Source organism: Meriones unguiculatus, chromosome 14 (assembly GCF_030254825.1).
Source record: "Meriones unguiculatus strain TT.TT164.6M chromosome 14, Bangor_MerUng_6.1, whole genome shotgun sequence".
Lineage (NCBI taxonomy): Eukaryota > Metazoa > Chordata > Mammalia > Rodentia > Muridae > Meriones > Meriones unguiculatus.
In genome coordinates, this window is record NC_083361.1 from 640,538 (window position 1) to 660,971 (window position 20,434).

At 45.7% G+C, this 20,434-nt stretch overlaps 1 protein-coding gene across 3 annotated transcripts; it reads left to right on the forward strand.

Annotated features, from left to right (window-relative positions):
- Positions 1 to 893: 893 nt before the first annotated feature.
- Positions 894 to 14,377, forward strand: Znf112 (zinc finger protein 112). Of its 3 annotated transcripts, none has more exons than XM_060366335.1 (5): positions 894 to 1,044; positions 6,424 to 6,503; positions 9,463 to 9,589; positions 10,695 to 10,790; positions 11,508 to 14,377. In XM_060366335.1, the coding sequence occupies exons 2-5, from the start codon at positions 6,489 to 6,491 to the stop codon at positions 13,976 to 13,978; spliced, it is 2,709 nt and encodes a 902-aa protein (XP_060222318.1). In that variant the 5' UTR covers positions 894 to 1,044; positions 6,424 to 6,488; the 3' UTR covers positions 13,979 to 14,377. The 3 variants fall into 3 exon arrangements, with proteins under 3 accessions (XP_060222318.1, XP_060222319.1, XP_021516551.2); XM_060366336.1 differs by having other exon boundaries at positions 6,454 to 6,503; XM_021660876.2 differs by lacking the exons at positions 894 to 1,044; positions 6,424 to 6,503 and having other exon boundaries at positions 7,660 to 9,589.
- Positions 14,378 to 20,434: the final 6,057 nt, after the last annotated feature.

A 20,434-nucleotide genomic window follows, 5' to 3' on the forward strand; every position in this document is an offset into this window, starting at 1 on the left:
CATGCAGGTTGCCCCTGTCCTCCACATACATACATTCATACACATACATCTTTTTTAAAAATACAAACCTAGGGGGCTGATGAGATGGCCTGCTGTTAAACACACATACTACTTTTGCAGAGAACCTGAGTTTAGGTTCCAGCAACCACATCAGGAAACTCACACTGTTGTAAGCCAAAGTTCCGGGGGAACTGACATTCTTTTTTTGGCTTCCTTGGGCACTATACTCGAATGGTACACATACATACACTCAAGCACACACATACACGTTAAAAAAGTATTTAAAATGATTAGTTCGGTTCCTTTGCATGACTTCATTTTCTTTCCCTTCTTTTGTGTATTCCAAGTTCCTCCATGATTTTTATAGGGTAACTTCTTGGACTGTGTGGGTGGTAGGCAGTAGCTCTGCTGAGTTCGCCTGAGTGTCATGTTTGAAATTTTTTTCTTTCCAAGATTGCAAAGGGCTGAAGGTTGGGGAGCCGAAGTAGTAATATCAGTCAGTAGAATTAAGCTGAGAATCCGAAACTCAGGACCATGGAAAACCCACTGGCGGGAACTGTAGCCCAGAAAGGCCGCCCAGTCCCTGACGTTCTCTAGAAACGCGCCTTTTAACACACACTCTTCCGCAGAAAGCAAGGAAAGCTTCGCGGTTGGCAGATCTTTGTCTTCGGGAACGCGAAGCACGCTCTTCTGGACCTCCAAGCTGTGAGATCCAATTTAGTTTCCTCACTCCAAGGCACGTCTGCTCCCGGAAGCCGAGGATGAAGCTGTGAATTCTGGGCAATGTAGTCCAGGACTCGCACATCCTCGGGATAATGGGATAACTTCCGCCGCAGGACGCTTAGAGGGCCACTCTATTCCGGTTGGGAATTTTGGGAATTGTAGTCCGAAAATCCCCGGGGTGCAAGGATAACTTCCTATTCACAAGACTGTGGCCTCGCCTCTGCCCTTGGGAATCCTGGGAAATGTAGTCCAGGAGGCGTCTGTGGGAAGAGCCACTTCCGCCCTAGGTGTGCGAGGCCGTGGCCTGTTACTCTCAGAAAGGTGAGCCGTCTCCTCTGCTGACCCCTCCCGCATCTGCCGGATTCCTTTCAGGTTGTCCTAGGCTTTAGCCACCTGGCGCGGATCCTGGGGAAGGAAGTAAGCCTGCTTGCGCGCGCCGCCGTTGCACACACTGCCTCAGGCCTGGCTAGGGCTTGTCAGTCAGGAGGAGGGTCTCCTGGGCGCTGTGCACCCCAGCTGTCTCTGTAGCCACAGTCAGCGATGCGATCTCCCAGCCGTGGAGTTCAGACTCTTCCATCTTTTCCTCTGCTTTGATAACTTCCCAGAAGCGATCTTGAGTTTCCTGCAAGACAGCTGGCGCGTGCTAGGAGCTGGGACATTTGCTGTCAGTGCTTTCCAAATTTCAGAGAAGCACCCCGGTCCCTGGAAGCTGCAGAGACCCACGGATTGTCCCAGAGCTCCTGCTGTAGGTTCCCTGGCCCCACCCTGACACCTCTACCAAAAATCCTTAATGACTTGTTTTCGGTTTGTTGAGATAATCGTTCCCAGCTGTTGTTTGCAAAGTCCGCTGTGCCTTGTGGAGGGCGGGGGTTCTGAAGTCTGGTACTGTTTCCTCCCAGCATCTTGCCTTCTTAATCGTTTATTTGAACGGCAGCAGAGAACGCGGTGCAGTAGTTTGAAGGAGAAATGACCCCGTGGTCTCTAGCCTTTGGATAATTGATCCACGGGGGTGGGGTGCTGTTCGCGGAGGTTTAGGCGGTGCTCCGGCTTTCCTGGAGGAAGTACGTCATGGAGGCGTGGTCAGGTTTCAGAGGACTTAAGGTTTCACCTTTCTGCAGTTTGCTGTCTCTGCTTTGTGCTTTTGGTTCAAGATGGGAGCGCTCAGCTTTCTGCTCCTGTTGCCATGCCTGCCACCTGCTGCCCTATCATTATGGAAGCCCCTGGAACCGAAAGCCAAAATAAACACTTTCTTCCCACAAGACGCCTTAGTCATGGTGTTTATCATAGCAACAGAACAGTAACTAACACACACGGGTAGAACTTGCATCCTTTCTTCTCTCAAAACCCTCTCTTCTCAGGGGAGAGGTTTTCTTTACTCATTGGCAGGTCTGGTCATGAAGCTACCATAGTATTTGTGTGTGTGTGTGTGTAAATTCTGGAAGAGATGGAGAAATACTTGGGTATAAGCAATAAGGATATTATATAAACATTTGCTACTAAATGCTGTAAGACTTTTATACAGATTAATAAATTCAGATCTCATAAGAGCTTTATTGGATATGGAATCATAATTTACTTATTTCTCTTACATCTGTTTAAGGAAAAATGAGATCTGTTTTTTAAAACTTAGATAAAAATTCACTTAAACTCCCAAAAAATATAAAATTATTATTATTATACCCTGTGCTCATAGGTAATTATATTTCTTCTTTATAGTTTACTTATTAATCTGACACACTGTACAGTTATTTCTACCATCATTCATGAACTAGGCGTAGTGAGATGGATCAGCAAATACAGGCATTTGCCACCAAGCCTGACGTCTTAGGTGGATCCCTAGGACTGTAATGGTGGAAGAAGATAGTTGCTGTAGCGTGGACATACCCACCCACCCACAAATAAGTAAATGTTAAAAAAGAATAGAATTGAGAATGGAGAGATGGTTCAGCAATTAACAGTGTTTACTGCTCTCGCATAGGCTCTGGGTTCAGGTCCCAGAACCCACAGGTGGCTCATGACCACCTGTAACTCCAGTTCCCAGGGATCCACTGGCCTCTGAGGACACTGCTTGCCTATGGTGCAGATAGACAAGAAGTAATAGTAAATGAAAATCAAACTACAAAGTGCAGTATTGAAGTTCTCAACCCTTATGTTTAAGACAATAATAATTCAAAAAAAATTACATGTGCAAGGATCCAGGTTCAATACCAAGCCCTGTGTGAGAGAAAAAAACATAAAATGTGTATTTTTCTTAGATGTGTTACTGTCTATAGCAGCACACATGCACCCCAAACAAAGGCTTCTGCATTTCACAAGTAGTATTAAAATGGTGGTATTAAACATGCTGTGGGGTCATTGAGATGGCTCAGCAGAAGAGGCACCTATTGGCCAGCTTGATGAGCTGAGTTCAGTCTTCAGGACCCACCTGGTGACAGGAGAGAACCAACTCCCACAATTGTCCTCTGACTTCCACACACCATCCATACTATGCATGTAGCCACATAATAAGTAAATATAGCAATGCAGTAGTGGCACACATCTTTAATCCCAGCACTGGGGAGGTAGAGACAGGTAGATTTGTGAGTTTAAGGCCAGCCTGGTCTACAGAGCAAGTTCTAGGACAGCCAGGGCTCCACAGAGAAACTCTGTCTCAAAAAAACAATTTTCTTTTTTAATTTTAATACATTGTGAAAAATTGAATGTGTTTGTTGCAATCCAAGATCAACCGCTAAAGGCAAACAGAAATTCTGGAGCTAGAGCTAGAAGCTAATAGATAAAATAAATAAAATAGTAAAAATAAATAAATAAAAAATAGCTCAAATGAAAGCAGACAGGGAGTAAAAGAAATGAAATCAGGGAGGACAAATAGGAACAAGAATACAATGGTGGGCTGAAATCCAGCCACACCAGAAGTTATAGGATGCAACTGTTACATTTGTTGCTATGATAATACATAAGAATAAAAATAATACTTATAATAATAATAAAAAGCAGCCTAGAGGAGAAATAGTCATTTCAGCCTACAGTTCCAGATTATAGTCCATCACTGTGGGGAAGTGAAGGCAAAAACTTGAAGCAGCTGGTCACATTACATCCAGAGTCAGGAGCAGACAGAAATGTACGCATGCATGCACGTATGCCTGCTTATGCTCAGCTTAGTGTCCTCACTCTTGGCCAAGTTCAGAATCCCTTGTCCAGGGAATGGTGCCTGCTACAGTTGGCTGGGTCTTTTCACATCAATTAGTTAAGACAGTTCTTCGTAGATAATGCCCACATGCTAAGGTAGGTGATTCATTATTGAGATTATGTTTCCAGGTGATTCTAGTTGATAATTAAAGCCAACCACCACACTAATAGATACATTGGTTAAAAAGAGTACAGATCGGCCATGTTGTACACACCTTTTATTCCAGCACTTGGAACAGGCAGGAAGATCTTTGTGAGTGCCAAATCATTTTGGCCTACGTGGTGATTTCTAAGACAGACAAACCTTGTCTCAAAACAAAACAATATATATATATATATATATATATATATATATAATATATCCTATATTGTATACATATAATTTAACAAAACAATATATACAAAATAATATCATATACTGTATACATATAATTTACATATATTGAATATTTATCCTCAATTAAAAGCAAGAGTCATGTATATACTGTCTGAAAGAGCCTCATTTTAGGTACAAGGGAAGAGTCAAGTTAAAAGTTTAGAAGATTAAATGTTATGGTTTGAGTCAGTAGTGTCCTGCACTGGCTCATATGTTTCAGCATTTGGTCATTGGCTGGTGGCACTGCTCTATGAGGTTGTGGAACCTTTGGGCTATAAGGACCTGGCTGGTGGAAGCTGATCCATATGGATGGACCTTGGGGTTATGATAACCTCTGTTTCCAGCCTGCACACCACATCCAGTTCACTCTACGAGGTATCTACACATGTGCCCCGCCATGGCCTCCTGACGCCTATCCACAATGCAGAGCCCAGACGCAGCTCTCTGCTCAAGCATCCCTTCTGTCAGGTGTTTTGTCACTGTAGATGAATGAAGAAAGGAACCAACCTGAAAGCAGAGCACAGAGTGGTTTTGTTAATATCAGACAAAGAGACCAGTGGCAAGGGACACTGTAGCATGGGTCAGTGTGCAAGCCAGACATGGCAGTCCTAAATGCGTAATCATGAAACATCCAGTGGAAGACAACAGACTAGAGAGACCTCAGCTCTTCCCCCAGTGAACAGTGCAGCAAGTATATGGAAATAGTAAGGCCAGAATAATGCTATTAACCCTCTAAGCCTCATTCACATTTCAAGAACATTCCATCAAGAAACTGCCAACTTGGCTTTCTCTTCAGGTTGATGGTTTGTGCAGGGTGGAGTTTGCTGGTATCTCTGGTGCTGATCTCAGGTCTGTCTCCCACCCACGCTGCACACTTTAGGGGCTAGGAACCACTTAGAATTCCCATCACATGCCTTGCCTTGGGCAGGGATAAGCAGAGAGGAATTAGCATCTCTTTTTTGTCATGTTCAACTCAGAATATATTCAACTTCTTTGAAAATAGATGTGAAAGAAACAATTTCAACACCACTCTGGCCCTATCTCTAGGGAGTTTGGGTGGGATGTTAAAGAGTGAAGCCATGTTAGAATGTCTAAAAGGTGAAGTGTTTGTATTTGTAATTATTAACCTAAATAAATACACTACTCAGAGACAAATGAAGGCTGTTACACGTTCAGTGGCCACAATGGATTTAGCAATCGCTAACGTGTTTGATGTTTATTATGCACAGCCCCTCTCTGGGGGATGCTAAGCATGGGCTCTACCATTGAGCCACATCCCAACCCCTTACTGGGAGATTCTAGGCAGGGGCTCTACCCCTGAGCCACACCCAGCCCCTCACTGGGGGATTCTAGGCAGGGGCTCTACCCCTGAGCCACACCCCAGCCCCTCACTGGGGGATTCTAAGCAGGGGCTCTACCCCTGAGCCACACCCCAGCTCCTCACTGGGGGATTCTAAGCAGGGGCTCTTCCATGCAGGGGAAGTTCTGCCATGCTGAGTAGAATCCACTTTCAGTCAGTCATGGGGATGTAGTGAGGTTTGGTTCATTATAGGAGCTGTCCGCTCGTGGAGCACAGAGTTCTGACAGCCATTAACGTTGAGTGTCAGCACTGCAGCAGTTCTTTGCAGATGTCAGAATTGAAGTGCCAGGGGTTAATGAACTTAGCTAGAGTTACTCAGCAAGCACACAAACGTAGCAAGCTCCTTTAAAAAAATTACACGTGTGTGTGTGTGTGTGTGTGTGTGTGTGTGTGTGTGTACATAAGCAATCGGGACAGTCTGCAGGATCCAGCTCTTCCTCTGTGTGGGTCCTGGGGCTTAAATTCAGGCTTCGCAGTGGGCACCCTTGCCTGCTGAGCCATCACAGCCGAGCACCAGGTTCTGTACACAGGGAGGTTGTCTCTTGACGCTACTTGGAGCCAGAACATTTTACCACTCTCCTTCACCACATTTCCTGGATGGGAGTGAGCACTCCTGGAGATGTCCAGAATGGAGCAAGAGCAGCTGAAGGCTGTTCCTGCCTGTAACCTAGGGTGGGACATCAAGGGGGTGGCCGATGTGCAGATGTGCACATGACTGTGTCTGGTGGAGAGGGCCATTTGATTGCACCTGGACAAAGTTATATTTTCCCTCTCTCAGGGTGTCTGTCACCTTGTCCTGCCTTCCCAGGTCTCCATCATTTCCTAGAAACAAAGGAGGAGAAAATGACCAGAATGCAGGTGAGTTGATTTTCATTTTTGCTATTATACTCCCTCACGTCTGAGTGAGCACGCTATCCCCTCTCAGCTCAGGGTAAGGAATGACAGCAGCTTCTGGGCCATGAACGGGTTAGGCTTGTAAACAAAAGTCTTCTGTATTTATTTGTTTTAAAATATATTTGTTTATTTATGGGGGTGAGCACTTGTACCACAGTGTGCCTGCCAGAGTTGGGGTAGCTTTCAGGAGCCCAGTCCCTGGCTTCCACCATGTGAGTCCTGGGATTGAACACAGGTAGCCAGATTTAGGGCAAACACCTTTGCCTGCTGAGCCGCCTTCATGGCTCCTTTCTGTTCAGTTTTAGGCACTCCCTTTTGTGTCTGTGGCCTGGGGTGGGGGCTACTCTTTTTTCTTTTCTATTCTTCCTTTCTTTCTCTCTCTCTCTCTCTTTCTTACTTACTGTGTAGCCTGGGCTAGCCTCATCCTCTGCCTTATATGTCCAGGTGCTGTGAAGATTCACCCATCATCTTTATTCTGTAAATAAACAGTGTGAAAAGAGAGTGGAAATTTAAAGACTACACACATCGTTATTTTGCTTACAGTGCCCCTTAGGGCCACTTGCAGCCACATCTCTGGCTACATTTGGTGTGATTCAGCGCAGAATTGGGTGTATTCCCACTTACAGTAGTGTGCACTTACATCTTCTGCCGTGTCGGTGGACTGCAACAACCCAGCCTTTTGCATTACATTATTCCTTACCCACAAAGGTGCACATTTCTGAGGCATCTCACAGTTTGAGGTTGCTGCCAATGGAGACACTTGACTCAAAAAACAGTTGTGGGGTTGGCCATGTAGCTCAGGGCAAAGCACTCACCTGGCATTTGGCAAAACCCCGAGGTCCATGGCTAGCATCACACAATAATGAAAATGAAATAATGAAAAGCAGTCTGAGAGACCTACTACTTGTACGTAACCTTTTAGAGACTTGAAACAGTATAAGTGTCTGAATACATACATATACATACACATATATATGCATGCACACATATGTATCCATGCATCTGTGTCCCTTAAGTGACAGCTGAGATACGTCATTGTCTTCTTTTTTAATAATTTATTTAAATTTTATTTTGTGTGCATTAATACGAAGGTGTCAGATCTCTTGGAACCGGAGTTACAGACAATTGTGAGCAGCCATGTGGGTGCTGGGATTTGAATCCAAGTCCTTTGAAAGAGTAGACAGTGTCCTTAACCACTGAGCAATCTCTCCAGCCCCCATTGTCTTCTTTTTATTTTACTTTATTTTAGGATTTATATATTGTACTTTATGTATACGAGTGTCTTGCCTGCATGTACAATACGAGTGTCCTGCTGGTTCCCATGGAGGCCAGAAGAGGGTATCAGATTTCCTGGAACTGGAGTTACAGATGGTTCTGAGCTACCATGGGGGTGCTGGGAAGCAATCCTGGGTCCTCTACAAGAATAGACAGTGCTCTTAACTGTTGAGCCCCTAGGTTCTTTCATTGCAGTCTCTGACACTCGTGTGTGTGTGTGTGTGTGTGTGTGTGTGTGTGCGTGTGTGTGTGTGTGTTTACCATTTGTGCTTTGAGTTAAGTAAATGTAAAAGTCCTCAGCACTGCAGGACACAGCCACTCTCCATCCACAGCTTGTTTCACAGGCCATAAGGACAGAGTATTTGAAGACTCCTTCACAATGCGCCATGAGGCTGACTTAACCCTGTTCACAAGATGATGAGTATTCAGGACGCTCTGAGGCCTTTGCCTTCTAGGTCAAGAGAAGTGGCCTTGGTATTTAGTTGGAAAGGCAGAGGGAAAGGTAGAGTAGGGCAGGAGAGCAGGGCAGAGTGGAGCAGGGACGAGCTCTCCATTCATAGCCAAGGGCAAGATGCTCAGAAACCCCAGTGGAGCTGGTGCAGTTTTGAACAGGTCTTCAGTATAAACATTCAGATTTCTCTATAGAAGAGAAATGTCAAAGCAATATGCAAAATGTTTACAACGTAAAAAGAAGTGAAAACATGTCTGCCCAGTGAGTATTACAGAAGAAGAAATAGTAACAGTGAGCAAGGGCCAGGGAGATGGCTCAGCAGGCATGGGAGCTTGCTGCCAGGGCTGATGACCACCCCACAGGAGAGAATCAGCCCCTACAGTTGTCCTTGGACCTCCACGCGTGCACCATGGCACGCATGAGCTCCCTGACACAGACAAAAATAAAATTTAAAATAACCTAAAAAGAGAAATAGTAAATATATGGAGAGAGAATGTGTGTTACTAAGTTGATGTAACTGGTGAGCTCCAGATTCTTCAGAAGCAAGGTGGAAGGGTCAGGGAGATGGCTCTGCAGATAAAAATGCTTGCCACACAATGCTGGTGACATGTGCGAAAAGGCAGATGTGGTGGTGCCCACCTGTAGTGCCAGCCACCATTCCTATGGTGAGGGCACAGGAGAACCAGCTGGAAGCTAGCAGGTGAGCTAGAGAGACTGTCTTGCTCCGTGCCTTCTGCAAGGTTGACGGCCAGAACCACGTACCAGAATACCTTCACATGCATTCCATGTCACATGCGTGCTGTGGGATGCACCCACATGTATGCACAAAATAATAAAGTCACGATTTTTTTAAGATGCAGAGAAATAGAGACACCAGTGCCATCCTTTGGCCTCCGTATGCTCGTGCACAGGTGTGGACATATTCACATGTACACTCAAAGACGCGTGTGCATCCACGTGCATATACCACCCACACATGTGCATCTGCACATATGCACCACACACACACGTACGGACACACACGTGTGCACGCTCACTTGGATTTCTTTTCACTTGGCTCTTATGGTGGGTGGATCCAGCCAAGTGGAAGGCAGGCGAAGGTAGAGAATTCAAACGGAGAGCCTCTGAGTCCCACAGAGCTTCACACCTTAGTAGCACATCTTCTGCAGCACAGCTGGCATGTGTTTGCTGTCACAGGAGGCCGTGATGTTCAGGGACGTGGCCGTGGTCTTCAGTGAGGAGGAGCTGGGGCTGCTGGACACTGCCCAGAGGAAGCTGTACCGAGATGTGATGCTGGAGAATTTCCAGATGCTGCTCTCTGTGGGTGAGGATGGGGATCGGGCTTCACTGAGGACGGACTTGGGTCAGCTGTCAGGGTTCTGGGATGCCTGGAGTTATTCTCTGTGCTTGGCTGTCCAGCTGGAAGCACAGGAGGGTTTTCACGGCTCCTTCCAGGCAAACATTTGTCTTTTGAGCTGTGTATGGGACTCCTGTTTGGTGTTTGCTTGTTGCTCAGGTGACACAAGCTAGCATTGTCTAGGAAGAGGAACCTCTCTTGAGAAAATGCTGGGCTGGCTCATAGGCAAGTCGATGTGGCGTTGTCTTGATTAATTGTTGCTATGAAAGGACCTAGCCTCCTGTGGGCAGTACTACCCCTAGGCAGGTGCTCTTGAGTTGTATAAAAGAGCTGAACAAGCCATAAGAAACAAGCCAGTAAGCAGCACCCTCTATGGCTCTGCATCAGCTCTTGCCTCCAGGTTTCTGCCTTGACTTCCTGACATGATGGACTATAAACTGTAAGGTGAAATAAGCTCGTTCCTCCCCAAGTACTCGTGCTGTTTATTACAGCAACAGAACAAACTAGGACAGTGGAGACACTGGTCCCTTTAGCACTGCTTTACATTGAAACCCACTTATTGTGTTACTCCAGCTTGTTTAGTTTTATAGGGCACATAGTAGTAACTATTAATCCAAGTCTTTGGGAGTTATTTTTAAAATGTGTGTACACACTTGCATGTTCATGCCTTGCATGTGTACCATGTGAGTGCAAGTGCCTGAAGAGGCCAGGAAAAGGCATCATACTACCTAGACCTGGGCTTACAGGTAGGTGTGAACTGCCACGTGGGTGCTGGGAATCAGTCCGAGCCCTTGGAAGGGCAGGTAGTGCTTTGATTGCTCCAGCTCTGGTTCTTTCCTTCCTTCCTTTTTATTTTTTGTTTGTTTTTGTTTCTTTGAGTCAGGGTCTCATACTTTAGGCTGGACTGTTCTCAAACTTATTGTATAGGTGAGGGTATCCTTGAACCTCTGATCTGCTTGCTTCTACCTCCCATATGCTGGTGCAGCAGACAGATACCTCAGTACTCAGCTCTTTTTATCTAGTTTTGACAAAGCAGACATTGTCAAACCTTTGCTTTCCTTTTTTTACATAGCACATCAACCCTTCAAACCAGGTCTGATAGCCCAGCTGGAGAAGGAAGAGATACTCTGGATGGTGGAGGCAGAGGCCCCGGGAGGTGGGCTCCCAGGTAAGAATGGTGTGGCAGGGACAGCGGGCGGGAGCATTTTCCAGAGCATGGAGCAAGGGATGTCAGTTCTCTCCTTAACTCTCCACTGTTCCCCATTTCAAAAATAGTATAATAGATTTTAAATTGCTTAAGCAGGGCCTGTGGGGTGTTCCGGGAGTAAAGGTGCTTGTCACCAAGCCTGAGGACCTGAGGTGGTTGCTTCCCTAGAACCCATGTGTTCTAGGAAGGAAGGAGTACACTAATACTGTTGAGTTGTCTCCTGACCTACACACACACACACACACACACACAGAGAGAGAGAGAGAGAGAGAGAGAGAGAGAGAGAGAGAGAGAGAGAGGAGACACTTTACTACTTTGGGAATATTCCACTTTTTTTTCTCCACTGAATCACCCAACAACAACCCCTGGTAAAGCCATGTTGATATGCTGAGAGCTCACTAGACCCTCTGAATGGGGCTATATTTGATACCCAGATATTACTAGAAAACCCTGACCTTAAGATACCCAGAGAGAGAGAGAGAGAGAGAGAGAAAAAAAAAAAGATACCCAAAGAGCCTCAGCTTTGTGGCTTCTGCAAACCTGTGTATCAGGTGTTTTGTAAGTACCCACAGAAACATCGTGACATGCCAGTTTCCTTCTGTGAGCCGACTGTGAAATGCAAAGTCTCTCAGTAAGGTGTTCACTGTGTGTTTCTCTGGATTGTCTTCCTCCTCATAGGAAGCAACGGTGCTGTGGAGAATTCTGAAGATGTGGAATTAAACTCCCTTTGTTCGAGGGAGCTCTCCTCCTGGCAGACCTGGTCACGAGGTGCAGGCATGTTCACCAAGGGCCAAGAGTTCGTGAAAAGTTGTCAAGGGAGGGACACTGAGTCTCAGAGCCAAGGAGGTTCTCCCTGCCTGGTGTGGGCAGGAATGCCCGTTCAGATTTTTCAAGATGGCAACTGCATGCTGCCTTCTGTACATGAAAACTCTGCTTCCATGAAAAATCAAGAGCTTCCTTCTGTGAGAGCCCAGCAGCCTTGGGGGGAATCATATCTCAGCAGGCTGTGTAATTGCCAGTGGAAAGGTCAGCAAATGCCCATGAGAAATCATTTCAGTAGGTGTGACAGCGTCAGTTGGTTCTTCTACAACAGTGACAAGGAAGGGTTACATGGAAAGGGAAAAAACTATAGTTTCCATGACTACAGAGGAGAGACCACGAAGGCATCGTTGCTTAAGCAGGACTTGACTGAATTAGGGCCAGAGCCCTGTCCATGTACCAAGTATAGAAAAGCCTGCGACCGTGGCGGCAGCAATGACCACAGCTCTCACACACATCGGCAGTTCTGCTCAAGAAGGAAGCTGTGTACATGTGGTCCATGTGGAAAGGGCTGTGATGACAGGTTGGCTCTTCACATTCACCCAGGTGATGACACAGGAGCTAAAGGTGCTGCTGAGAGCCCACCTCTGCAGTACCTTCCAAGAGTGTGTACAGAGCAAATGCCGTGCAAGTCCAGTGAGACCATCCATCATGGCTTCCCTCTTAACACTTGTGGATGTGCCCACCCAGGCAACACCTGGAAGTGCAGCATCTTAGAGAAAGCCGTTGGTTGTTGTTTCCATCCTAACAGTAATTTTAGGGCTCAGATGAGGGAAGAACCCAATAAATATGAGAACATCTATGTTTTTAGTCAGAGTTTATGTCTTCAAGTTCATCAGAAAACCAACACTGAAGAGAAACTTTATCCAGGTGTGGAGTGTAGAAAAGAGTTCACACATTGCTCAAATCTTAACATTCCTCTCAGAGTTCATGTGGAACAGACTATCTGTAACTCTGAGTATGGTAACCACCTCACTTTGCCCCCACATTTTCAGGACTTCTCAGCGGTGTACCCCAGAGATCTACCATATACATGCTGTACCAGCTTCAGTCAAAGTTTGTGCATTCAAGGCCGTAAGAAACTTCACATTCGAGAAAAGTCTTTTCATGAAGAGGGTGGCAATGGCTTTAACTGGAGTTCCAACCCCAAAGATCATCAGAAACAGAAGCCTCACAAGTGCAATGCCTGTGGGAAAGGTTTCAGTCACAGATCGGTTCTTACCGTTCATCAGAGAGTCCACACAGGAGAGAAACCCTACAAGTGTGAGGAGTGTGGGAAGAGCTTCAGCCGGAGCACCTACCTGCAAGGCCACCAGAGAATTCACACTGGAGAGAAACCCTACAAGTGTGAGGAGTGTGGGAAGGGCTTTAGTCGGAGTGCCTACCTGCAAGGCCACCAGAGAGTTCACACTAGAGAGAAACCCTACAAGTGTGAGGAGTGTGGGAAGAGCTTCAGCCGGAGTTCACACCTTCAAGGCCACCAGAGAGTTCACACTGGAGAGAAACCCTACAAGTGTGAGGAGTGTGGGAAGGGGTTTAGCTGGAGCTTTAATCTTCAAATACACCAGCGAGTTCACACTGGAGAGAAGCCCTATAAATGCGGAGAGTGTGGCAAAGGCTTCAGTAAGGCTTCAACTCTCCTGGCCCACGAGAGAGTCCACACAGGAGAGAAGCCTTACCAATGTGATGAGTGTGGCAAGAGCTTCAGTCAGAAAACGTACCTTCAGAGCCATCAGAGTGTTCACTCTGGAGAGAGACCACATATATGTGAGGTGTGTGGGAAGGGCTTCAGTCAGAGAGCATACCTGCAAGGCCACCAGAGAGTCCACACGAGAGTGAAACCATATAAATGTGAGATATGTGGGAAAGGCTTCAGTCAGAGTACACGCCTTGACACACACCGGAGGAGCCACTCAGAGGGAAAACCGTACAAATGTGAGGTGTGCACAAAGGGATTCAGCAACCACTCCCGCCTCCAGGCACACCAGAGGATCCACGCAGAAGGAAGACCCTACAAATGTGAGCAGTGTGGTAAGGGCTTCTCAGGGTACTCCAGTCTCCAAGCCCACCACAGAGTCCACACTGGGGAGAAGCCATACAAGTGTGAGGTGTGTGGGAAGGGCTTCAGTCAGAGGTCAAATCTTCAAGCTCATCAGAGAGTGCACACAGGAGAGAAACCTTACACATGTGATGTGTGTGGTAAGGGTTTCCGTTGGAGCTCAGGCCTTCTGATCCATCAAAGAGTCCATAGCAGTGATAAGTTCCACAGGAGTGAAGGGTACAGGAATGATTATCCGTGTGAAAACCTATGCAGAAACGAAGGCCTGTAAAATGCTGTGTTAGTGAACACATAGTGTTTGTAGCCAACATGAAAGCTGATGGTGGCTGGGAAACGACCCAGCATAGAGCTTAGGAGAGAGTTCTACCGACACTTCACCAAAACTTCAAGAAGCTGCTGCAGAGGACCAAGAGCCTCCCAGCATGGATGTCAGCAGGGATTACAAAAGTGCCATGTCCATATCCACAAGAACACAAACGATGAGAGAGGCTGGCCACTGCTAAGGCTGCAAGAGCCTGACTGGAGAGATGGCTCAGCGGTGACGAGGTGACGAGATCTGGCTGCTTCTGAAGAGGACCACATGGTAGCTAGCTGACACCTTCATGACGCCCGGACATACATGCAGGCAAAACACTCATAAATAAATGAATCTATGGTCTTTCATAACTCATTTGTAGTCACTCAGTGCTTTTTCTTTATAAGTAAAAATAAGATACAAACATTTGAAACTCTTAAGTTTATTTTAAAACAGATTAGGGGAGATCTTGCTATCAGTGCAAATGAATGAGTATCATTTGAAATTTAGGACCTCAAGCAGTATTTTCATCTTTTCACCTGAAATAACAGCAGTTTGGTTAGCAACCCTTTGTCTTGTCCTAAGCAGACAGATCCTGAATTCCTAAAACACTTTTCTATATGGTTTACTGTTAAGTCGCTGTGTGTGTTTATGTGGATGCAGTGCCTGTGGAGGGCAGAAGAGGATGTTGGATCCCACAGAACTGGAGTTACAGGCAGTTGTGCTAGAAAGTAAACTCTGGTTCTCTGGAAGATCAGCAAGTGCTTGTAACTGCTGAGGCATCTCTCTGTTCCCTCATGCATTTCTTTGTCAACCACCACTCCCAAGGGAGGGTTATGCAAGCTCATGGTTGTTTTATCAATCAGGGTGCTCTGAGTGCTGAGTAACAGAAAATTCAGAGCTACTTGGACTAATTGCAGTGTTTGTCAGTGTGTACAAATGCAACAATAAGAAAAGGGGAGGCTTGGTCCTGCCTGGCTCAGGCACTGGCCTTTCTATAGTTTTCTAGATTCTCTTACCTGGATCCCTTCATGCAAACTCTGGTTGTCTGGTTGCTCAAGAGATTTATGTGCAGAATTATGTGTTTCCCACCCCCGAACCAAAGTAAGAACTCTGTCTTAGTGGGGTATGGCTAAGAAGACCTCCCTGATCTTCAGTCAAAACAGACTAAAAAGGCAATGAGGGACACTGCTGGATCTACAGACAGCAGGTTGCCTCTGGTACAAGCAACAGCAGGTCATCCCTAAGAAAAGCGAAACCTATGGTTAGAGAATCCTCCTTTGGTACATTCATATTTGGATGGCCAAAAGCTAACAAATAGCAGGGACACTTGAAAAAAGTCCTCCAGCACTCACACTCTGACCATAAGCTCAAAGCAACAATAAGTTGGACCATACCCTCATAGCAGTGATTGCAAGAGAATAATCCAAACCAGGTGGTGGTAGTGCAAGCCTTCATTCCAGCACTCGAGTCAGGGACAGGCAGATCACTGAGATTGAGACCAACTTGCTCTAGAAGAGAGTGCAGACTTAGATTTTTCACCAAACCTACTTGATTTAGGGTTCTTAAACACATCTACCTCCCTCCACCCACTGACCAGAGGTAGGGGAGAAAGAAGGTATTAGGTAAAGGGGGTTGTAGACCTTTTCAGAAGTAGTTCTTTGGGGTGAGTCCACTCTTCATTGTCCAGATACCAGCAGTCCAGTCCAAAGGCCAACACCAAGCAGAAACATGAATCAGCAAGATTCAGAAGATCTGGACAAGTCAGCAAAAGCTGCAAGACTCAGTTGGATTGCCCTGAGAAGTCTCTGTAACATTTCTCTCTGGGAAGTCAAGTGTCAAAGCATGAAGATCAGTGCAGCAATGTTGATCCGAAAAGCGACGTCTCACTGTCCATGGGCCTCTATATATCTCCTCTCCTCAGAGTCCACCCACAGATGTTCTCAGTTGGCCCAAGTCATGCCCCTTACATGAGAGAGCTCACAGCAAAATATCCCATGACTCAACTGAGTCTTCAAAGAAACAAGAAACGTCCACTTCAAATAAACCAGGGCTACACAGAGAAACCCTGTCTCAGAGAAAGAGGAGAGAGAGAGAGAGAGAGAGAGAGAGAGAGAGAGAGAGAGAGAGAGAATTGCAGCCTGCTTAACTCTTGCCCAGATCCATTTAGTGTTCCATTGTACTACTCTGGCAAAGCAGGTGCACCCAATTCCAGGCAAAAACACTCCTTCTGCTTCTGCTGCTGTCCCTGAGCCATGTAGTCTTTTCTGGAGAAATGAGGACAACCCTTTGCTAGGAGACAGCAGATCAATCACTACAATGACAATTAGAGAAGACTGCAATGTAGGGCTATCAGGGACCTGTGTAGCCTAGGCTTGCCTCAGACTTGATATGTGAGGATGGCCATGACTGATCACACACACACACACACACACACACACACACACACAGAGAGAGAGAGAGAGAGAGAGAGAGAGAGAGAGAGAGAGAGAGAGGAGGGAATAATAAATTTTAACAAATACTAAAATTACTATACAAAGTAATTGTATATTGTATACAAAGCTCTCTCAGGGCTAGAAAGATGGCTCAACAGTTCAGAGCTGCTCTTTCAGAGGACCAGGGTTCAGTTCTCAGGAGCTATATGGTGTCTCACAACTGTCAGATACTCCAGTCCCAGGAGATCCAGTGCCTTCTTCTGGTGTCACGGGATCTCATGTTCCCAATGCACAGACATATTTTTCAGGGCCAGATGGACCCAAGGCTTTTTCAGAGGCCCCCATGAAAGGATGAAAGAAACCCAGTCCTGTCAGGAGCGGAACTGGCAAGGCAGGTGTGGGACTAAGGCCTGGACCTCAACTGAGCTAAGATTTTAGTTCCTGGGAACTTGGCTCTTTCCCCTGCTCTGAATTCCTAATCCTTCTGCTTCCATCTTTCAAGTGCTGGGATCGAAGGCATGTACCTCCATGCCTGGCTTAGTTTGGGTTATTTCTATTGACCTATAGTATAGTTCTCTGATACATTTTTCAGCTATGTTCAGCATAAGTTTTGTACTTGTTGAGACACAGTCTCACTTTGAAGCTCAGGCTGGCCTCAAATTCATGATCTTCCTGCCTAAACCACCTAATTGTGTGTTCACCACCATGTCAGACTTAAAAAGCACTTTTTATCCCTGAGATTGTAGAGAGAATATCTTGAGTATTGTATGAATGCATTGCCTGTCAACTAAAAAAACCTCTGGCCTATAGGAAACGGTAGAATAGAAGGTGGGACATCCACCAGGCAGAAAAGATTCTGGGATAGAGCCAGGTACTGGGGATTCATCAGGGAAGATGTGAGGACAGACACATGGTACCTGAGCAGAGGCGACCAAACGTGGCAGAATGTAGATTAGCATAAATGAGTTATTTTAAGTTATGAGCTACTAGTCAGAGAAGGACTTAGCTATATGGCATAGGTATTTGTAAAAATATTTTGAGTCATAGTCATCGTTCCAGAAGCTTGGGGCGAGGAGCAGAAACATCCACCCTACTACATGAGCTGTCCCGGACTCACTCTGTAGACCAGGCTGGCCTCAGACTCACAGTGATCCATCCACCTGCCTCTGTCTATACTTTGTCTGTAGTTTGGATTGAGTAATTTATATTATGTTGTCTGCTGGTTCGTTGGTTGTTTTTTTTTTCCATCAATATATTGTTGAACCTACTTAATTAATGTTTAACAACTTCTTTTGGATACTATAATGTGTAGCTCTACAATTTCCATCAAAAGATACTGACCTCACATCCATAGCTACAGTTATTTTGTTCCTAAAACTCAGACTGTAAATTACAAGCTGCCTAACACCAGTAGAAATTAAGAAAGACTTTTAAAAATTTAAGATTCACACACACAATTTAAGATTCATTTTTCATGCAGTATCTTCAGAGTCTAGAAAGAGTGCAAGATCCTGGAACTGGACTAGCAGGTAGTTGCGAGCCACTCAGTGTGGGCACAGGAAACCCAACCTGGTCCTTTGCAAGAGCATCAGGAGCTCTTAGCCACTGAGCCTTCTCTCCAGTCCCAAGGGCTAGAAAATGTTAGAGGAATGCTCTACTGCTGAGCCACACCTTCAGCCCATCACTGGTGGATTCTAAGCAAGAACTCTACTGTTGAGCTTTGCACCCTGCTCAAATGTGTATTCCAAAACGTGTGAGCTCTGTCCATGAAATTAAAATAAATCCAGTGCCCCAAACATGATGGTGTATGCCCTTGACCTCAGCCTTCAGGGAGCAGAGGCAGGTGGATCTGTGACTTTAAGTAAGCCTTGTCTACGTAAGTTCCAGGACAGAAGGCTGCAGTGAGACCTGGATTCAACAAACAGAACAGAAACAGCCCCATTGAAATGAGAGATAGATAAACCTCATTTAGAAACCACTCCTGTGGTAAAATGAGCTCTGTACCTCTGATATGGTGCAAACATCTGAAAGAGGATGGGGTTTTGAAAATACTTTGGCCAAAATTAACAAATAGTAAAATAAAAACATACCGACAAAAGAGCCTGGGATGAACTCTTCGAAGCTGGCCCCAGGTGAGCCACTGAAATATCAGAGCTTTTCCCGACAGGTGTGTGAAGATGCTCATAAATATTGATGAAATCCAGAGAAGAATCAAGAAAATGAAGCTGTTGTTCTATAAGTCCTTTGCCTGAGGAACTTGAGGTTGGTAAATTCCTTGTGCAGACCACGGATTTGGACCTAACAACTTCCCGGTGCCCTACAGGCAGAGAGCAGGAGGCATTGCCCTGGTTATGCTGTAAACCATTTAACCTGCAGCCGTTGCCTCCCTTACTAGTTTGGAGCCACGAAAGTCACATTCTCCTTTTGTTTTCTAGTCCCTCTGCCTTGGCCTGTAATTCGACACCCTCCTGCCTTAGATTCCCCAGCACTGGGGTTTCAAGTATGACCCCCTACATTTGGTTTTTCTCTTTTTCCTCCTCCTCTTCTGCTGCTGCAGGATATCTGTTCACACTGTGAACTCTGAGACTGTGAACTGGAAAAACCTGTTTCTTGTGTGTCTCAGTTCTAGCACAGACTTTTAACCCAACAGCTTCATTTACTGTAAACAAGTAGTTGTGGTGTGGCTCAGCCCTAGCACAAACCTATAACATAGGAGCTCTCTTTAAAGAAGAGCTAAACAAAGTCAACCATGGGTCAAGAGGTGGAGCAAGCAACCAGTTGACATAAGAGAATACAAAAAGAAGGAACACTGAGTTGAGGGTATTTAAGATAGTGTGGAGAAAGGGCTTTTTCCTTCTGGGGCATCAGTTGAATAGGAAGGTCAGCTGGGTGCTTTCTCTGCCTTGCTGAGCTAACAGGATTTACTCCAGCTTCTGGCTCCAGAATCTTTATTGATCAAACATTTGGGATTTTCTTTCTTTATCACAACATTGCAGCATGAGCCCACAGACAGATCATTCCAGTTGTGGACAAACTTAGAAGCCATCAGATTTGGGAAGTTTTCTGGGAAGTCCTCAAGGAGAGAGGAGACAGTTTTACAGAGAGATGTTGAAGAGAAAACAAGATACACGTGAAGAGAGAATGAGGCAGAGAATGAAAGTGAGCCAGAAGATTAGAACAGATAGCTAGTTAGTTTGAGGACAAGCAGAGCAATTCAGTCAGAAACTGAGGGAAGAAACTGATTCCAAACTGAATCAGTCAGCTTGGAAAGGAGTTTTAGCCAGACCAGATGAATTGAACCAGCCAGCCAGAGCTCAGAAAGAGCTAGAAAGAGTGAGTTTATTCAGCAGTATCAGAGGCTGAAAACATTCTGGGCCTAGATTAGATTGTATAAAGGCTAGAAGGTTTCAGGACTATGCCTAGGTTAGCAGATGGAGATGGTAAGTCTCTGAGACAACAATTACATCAGGGAAACAAAGTTTACTTGTACATTCTCGACTTCTTCCTCCTTTTTTAAATAGGATCTTATGTAGCCCAGGCCAGCTTCACATGTGCTTGTTTGGCTGAGGATGACCTTCAACTTTGGATCCTCCTACCTCTCCTTCTCAAATTGCAAGAGGGGTTAGGAAATAAAAACCAAGGCTTTTGCAATCTGCTTGCTGTGGTTTGAATGTATGTTATTAGCCTGCAGGCGATTCTACCTTCAGGGACCTAGTGATTGCTTATGCCACACCAGGTGCAACAGGTATGCGCAGGCCAATGAAAGGACCGCCTATCATAACATCTCTCTATAAATTCCCGGCATTCTCTCTCACTCTCTGTGCCCCTCATGGCTCTCTTGCCTCTACCCTTTCCCAGCCCCTCACTCCTCTTTCTTTCCTTGATAAACCCCCTTTATATCAGATTTGTTGCATGGTGTAATTTCTCAGGGGCACACCTTGGCATGAGTGTGCCATGGTACCCACTTGATGCATTTATATTTCATAACACTGTACTA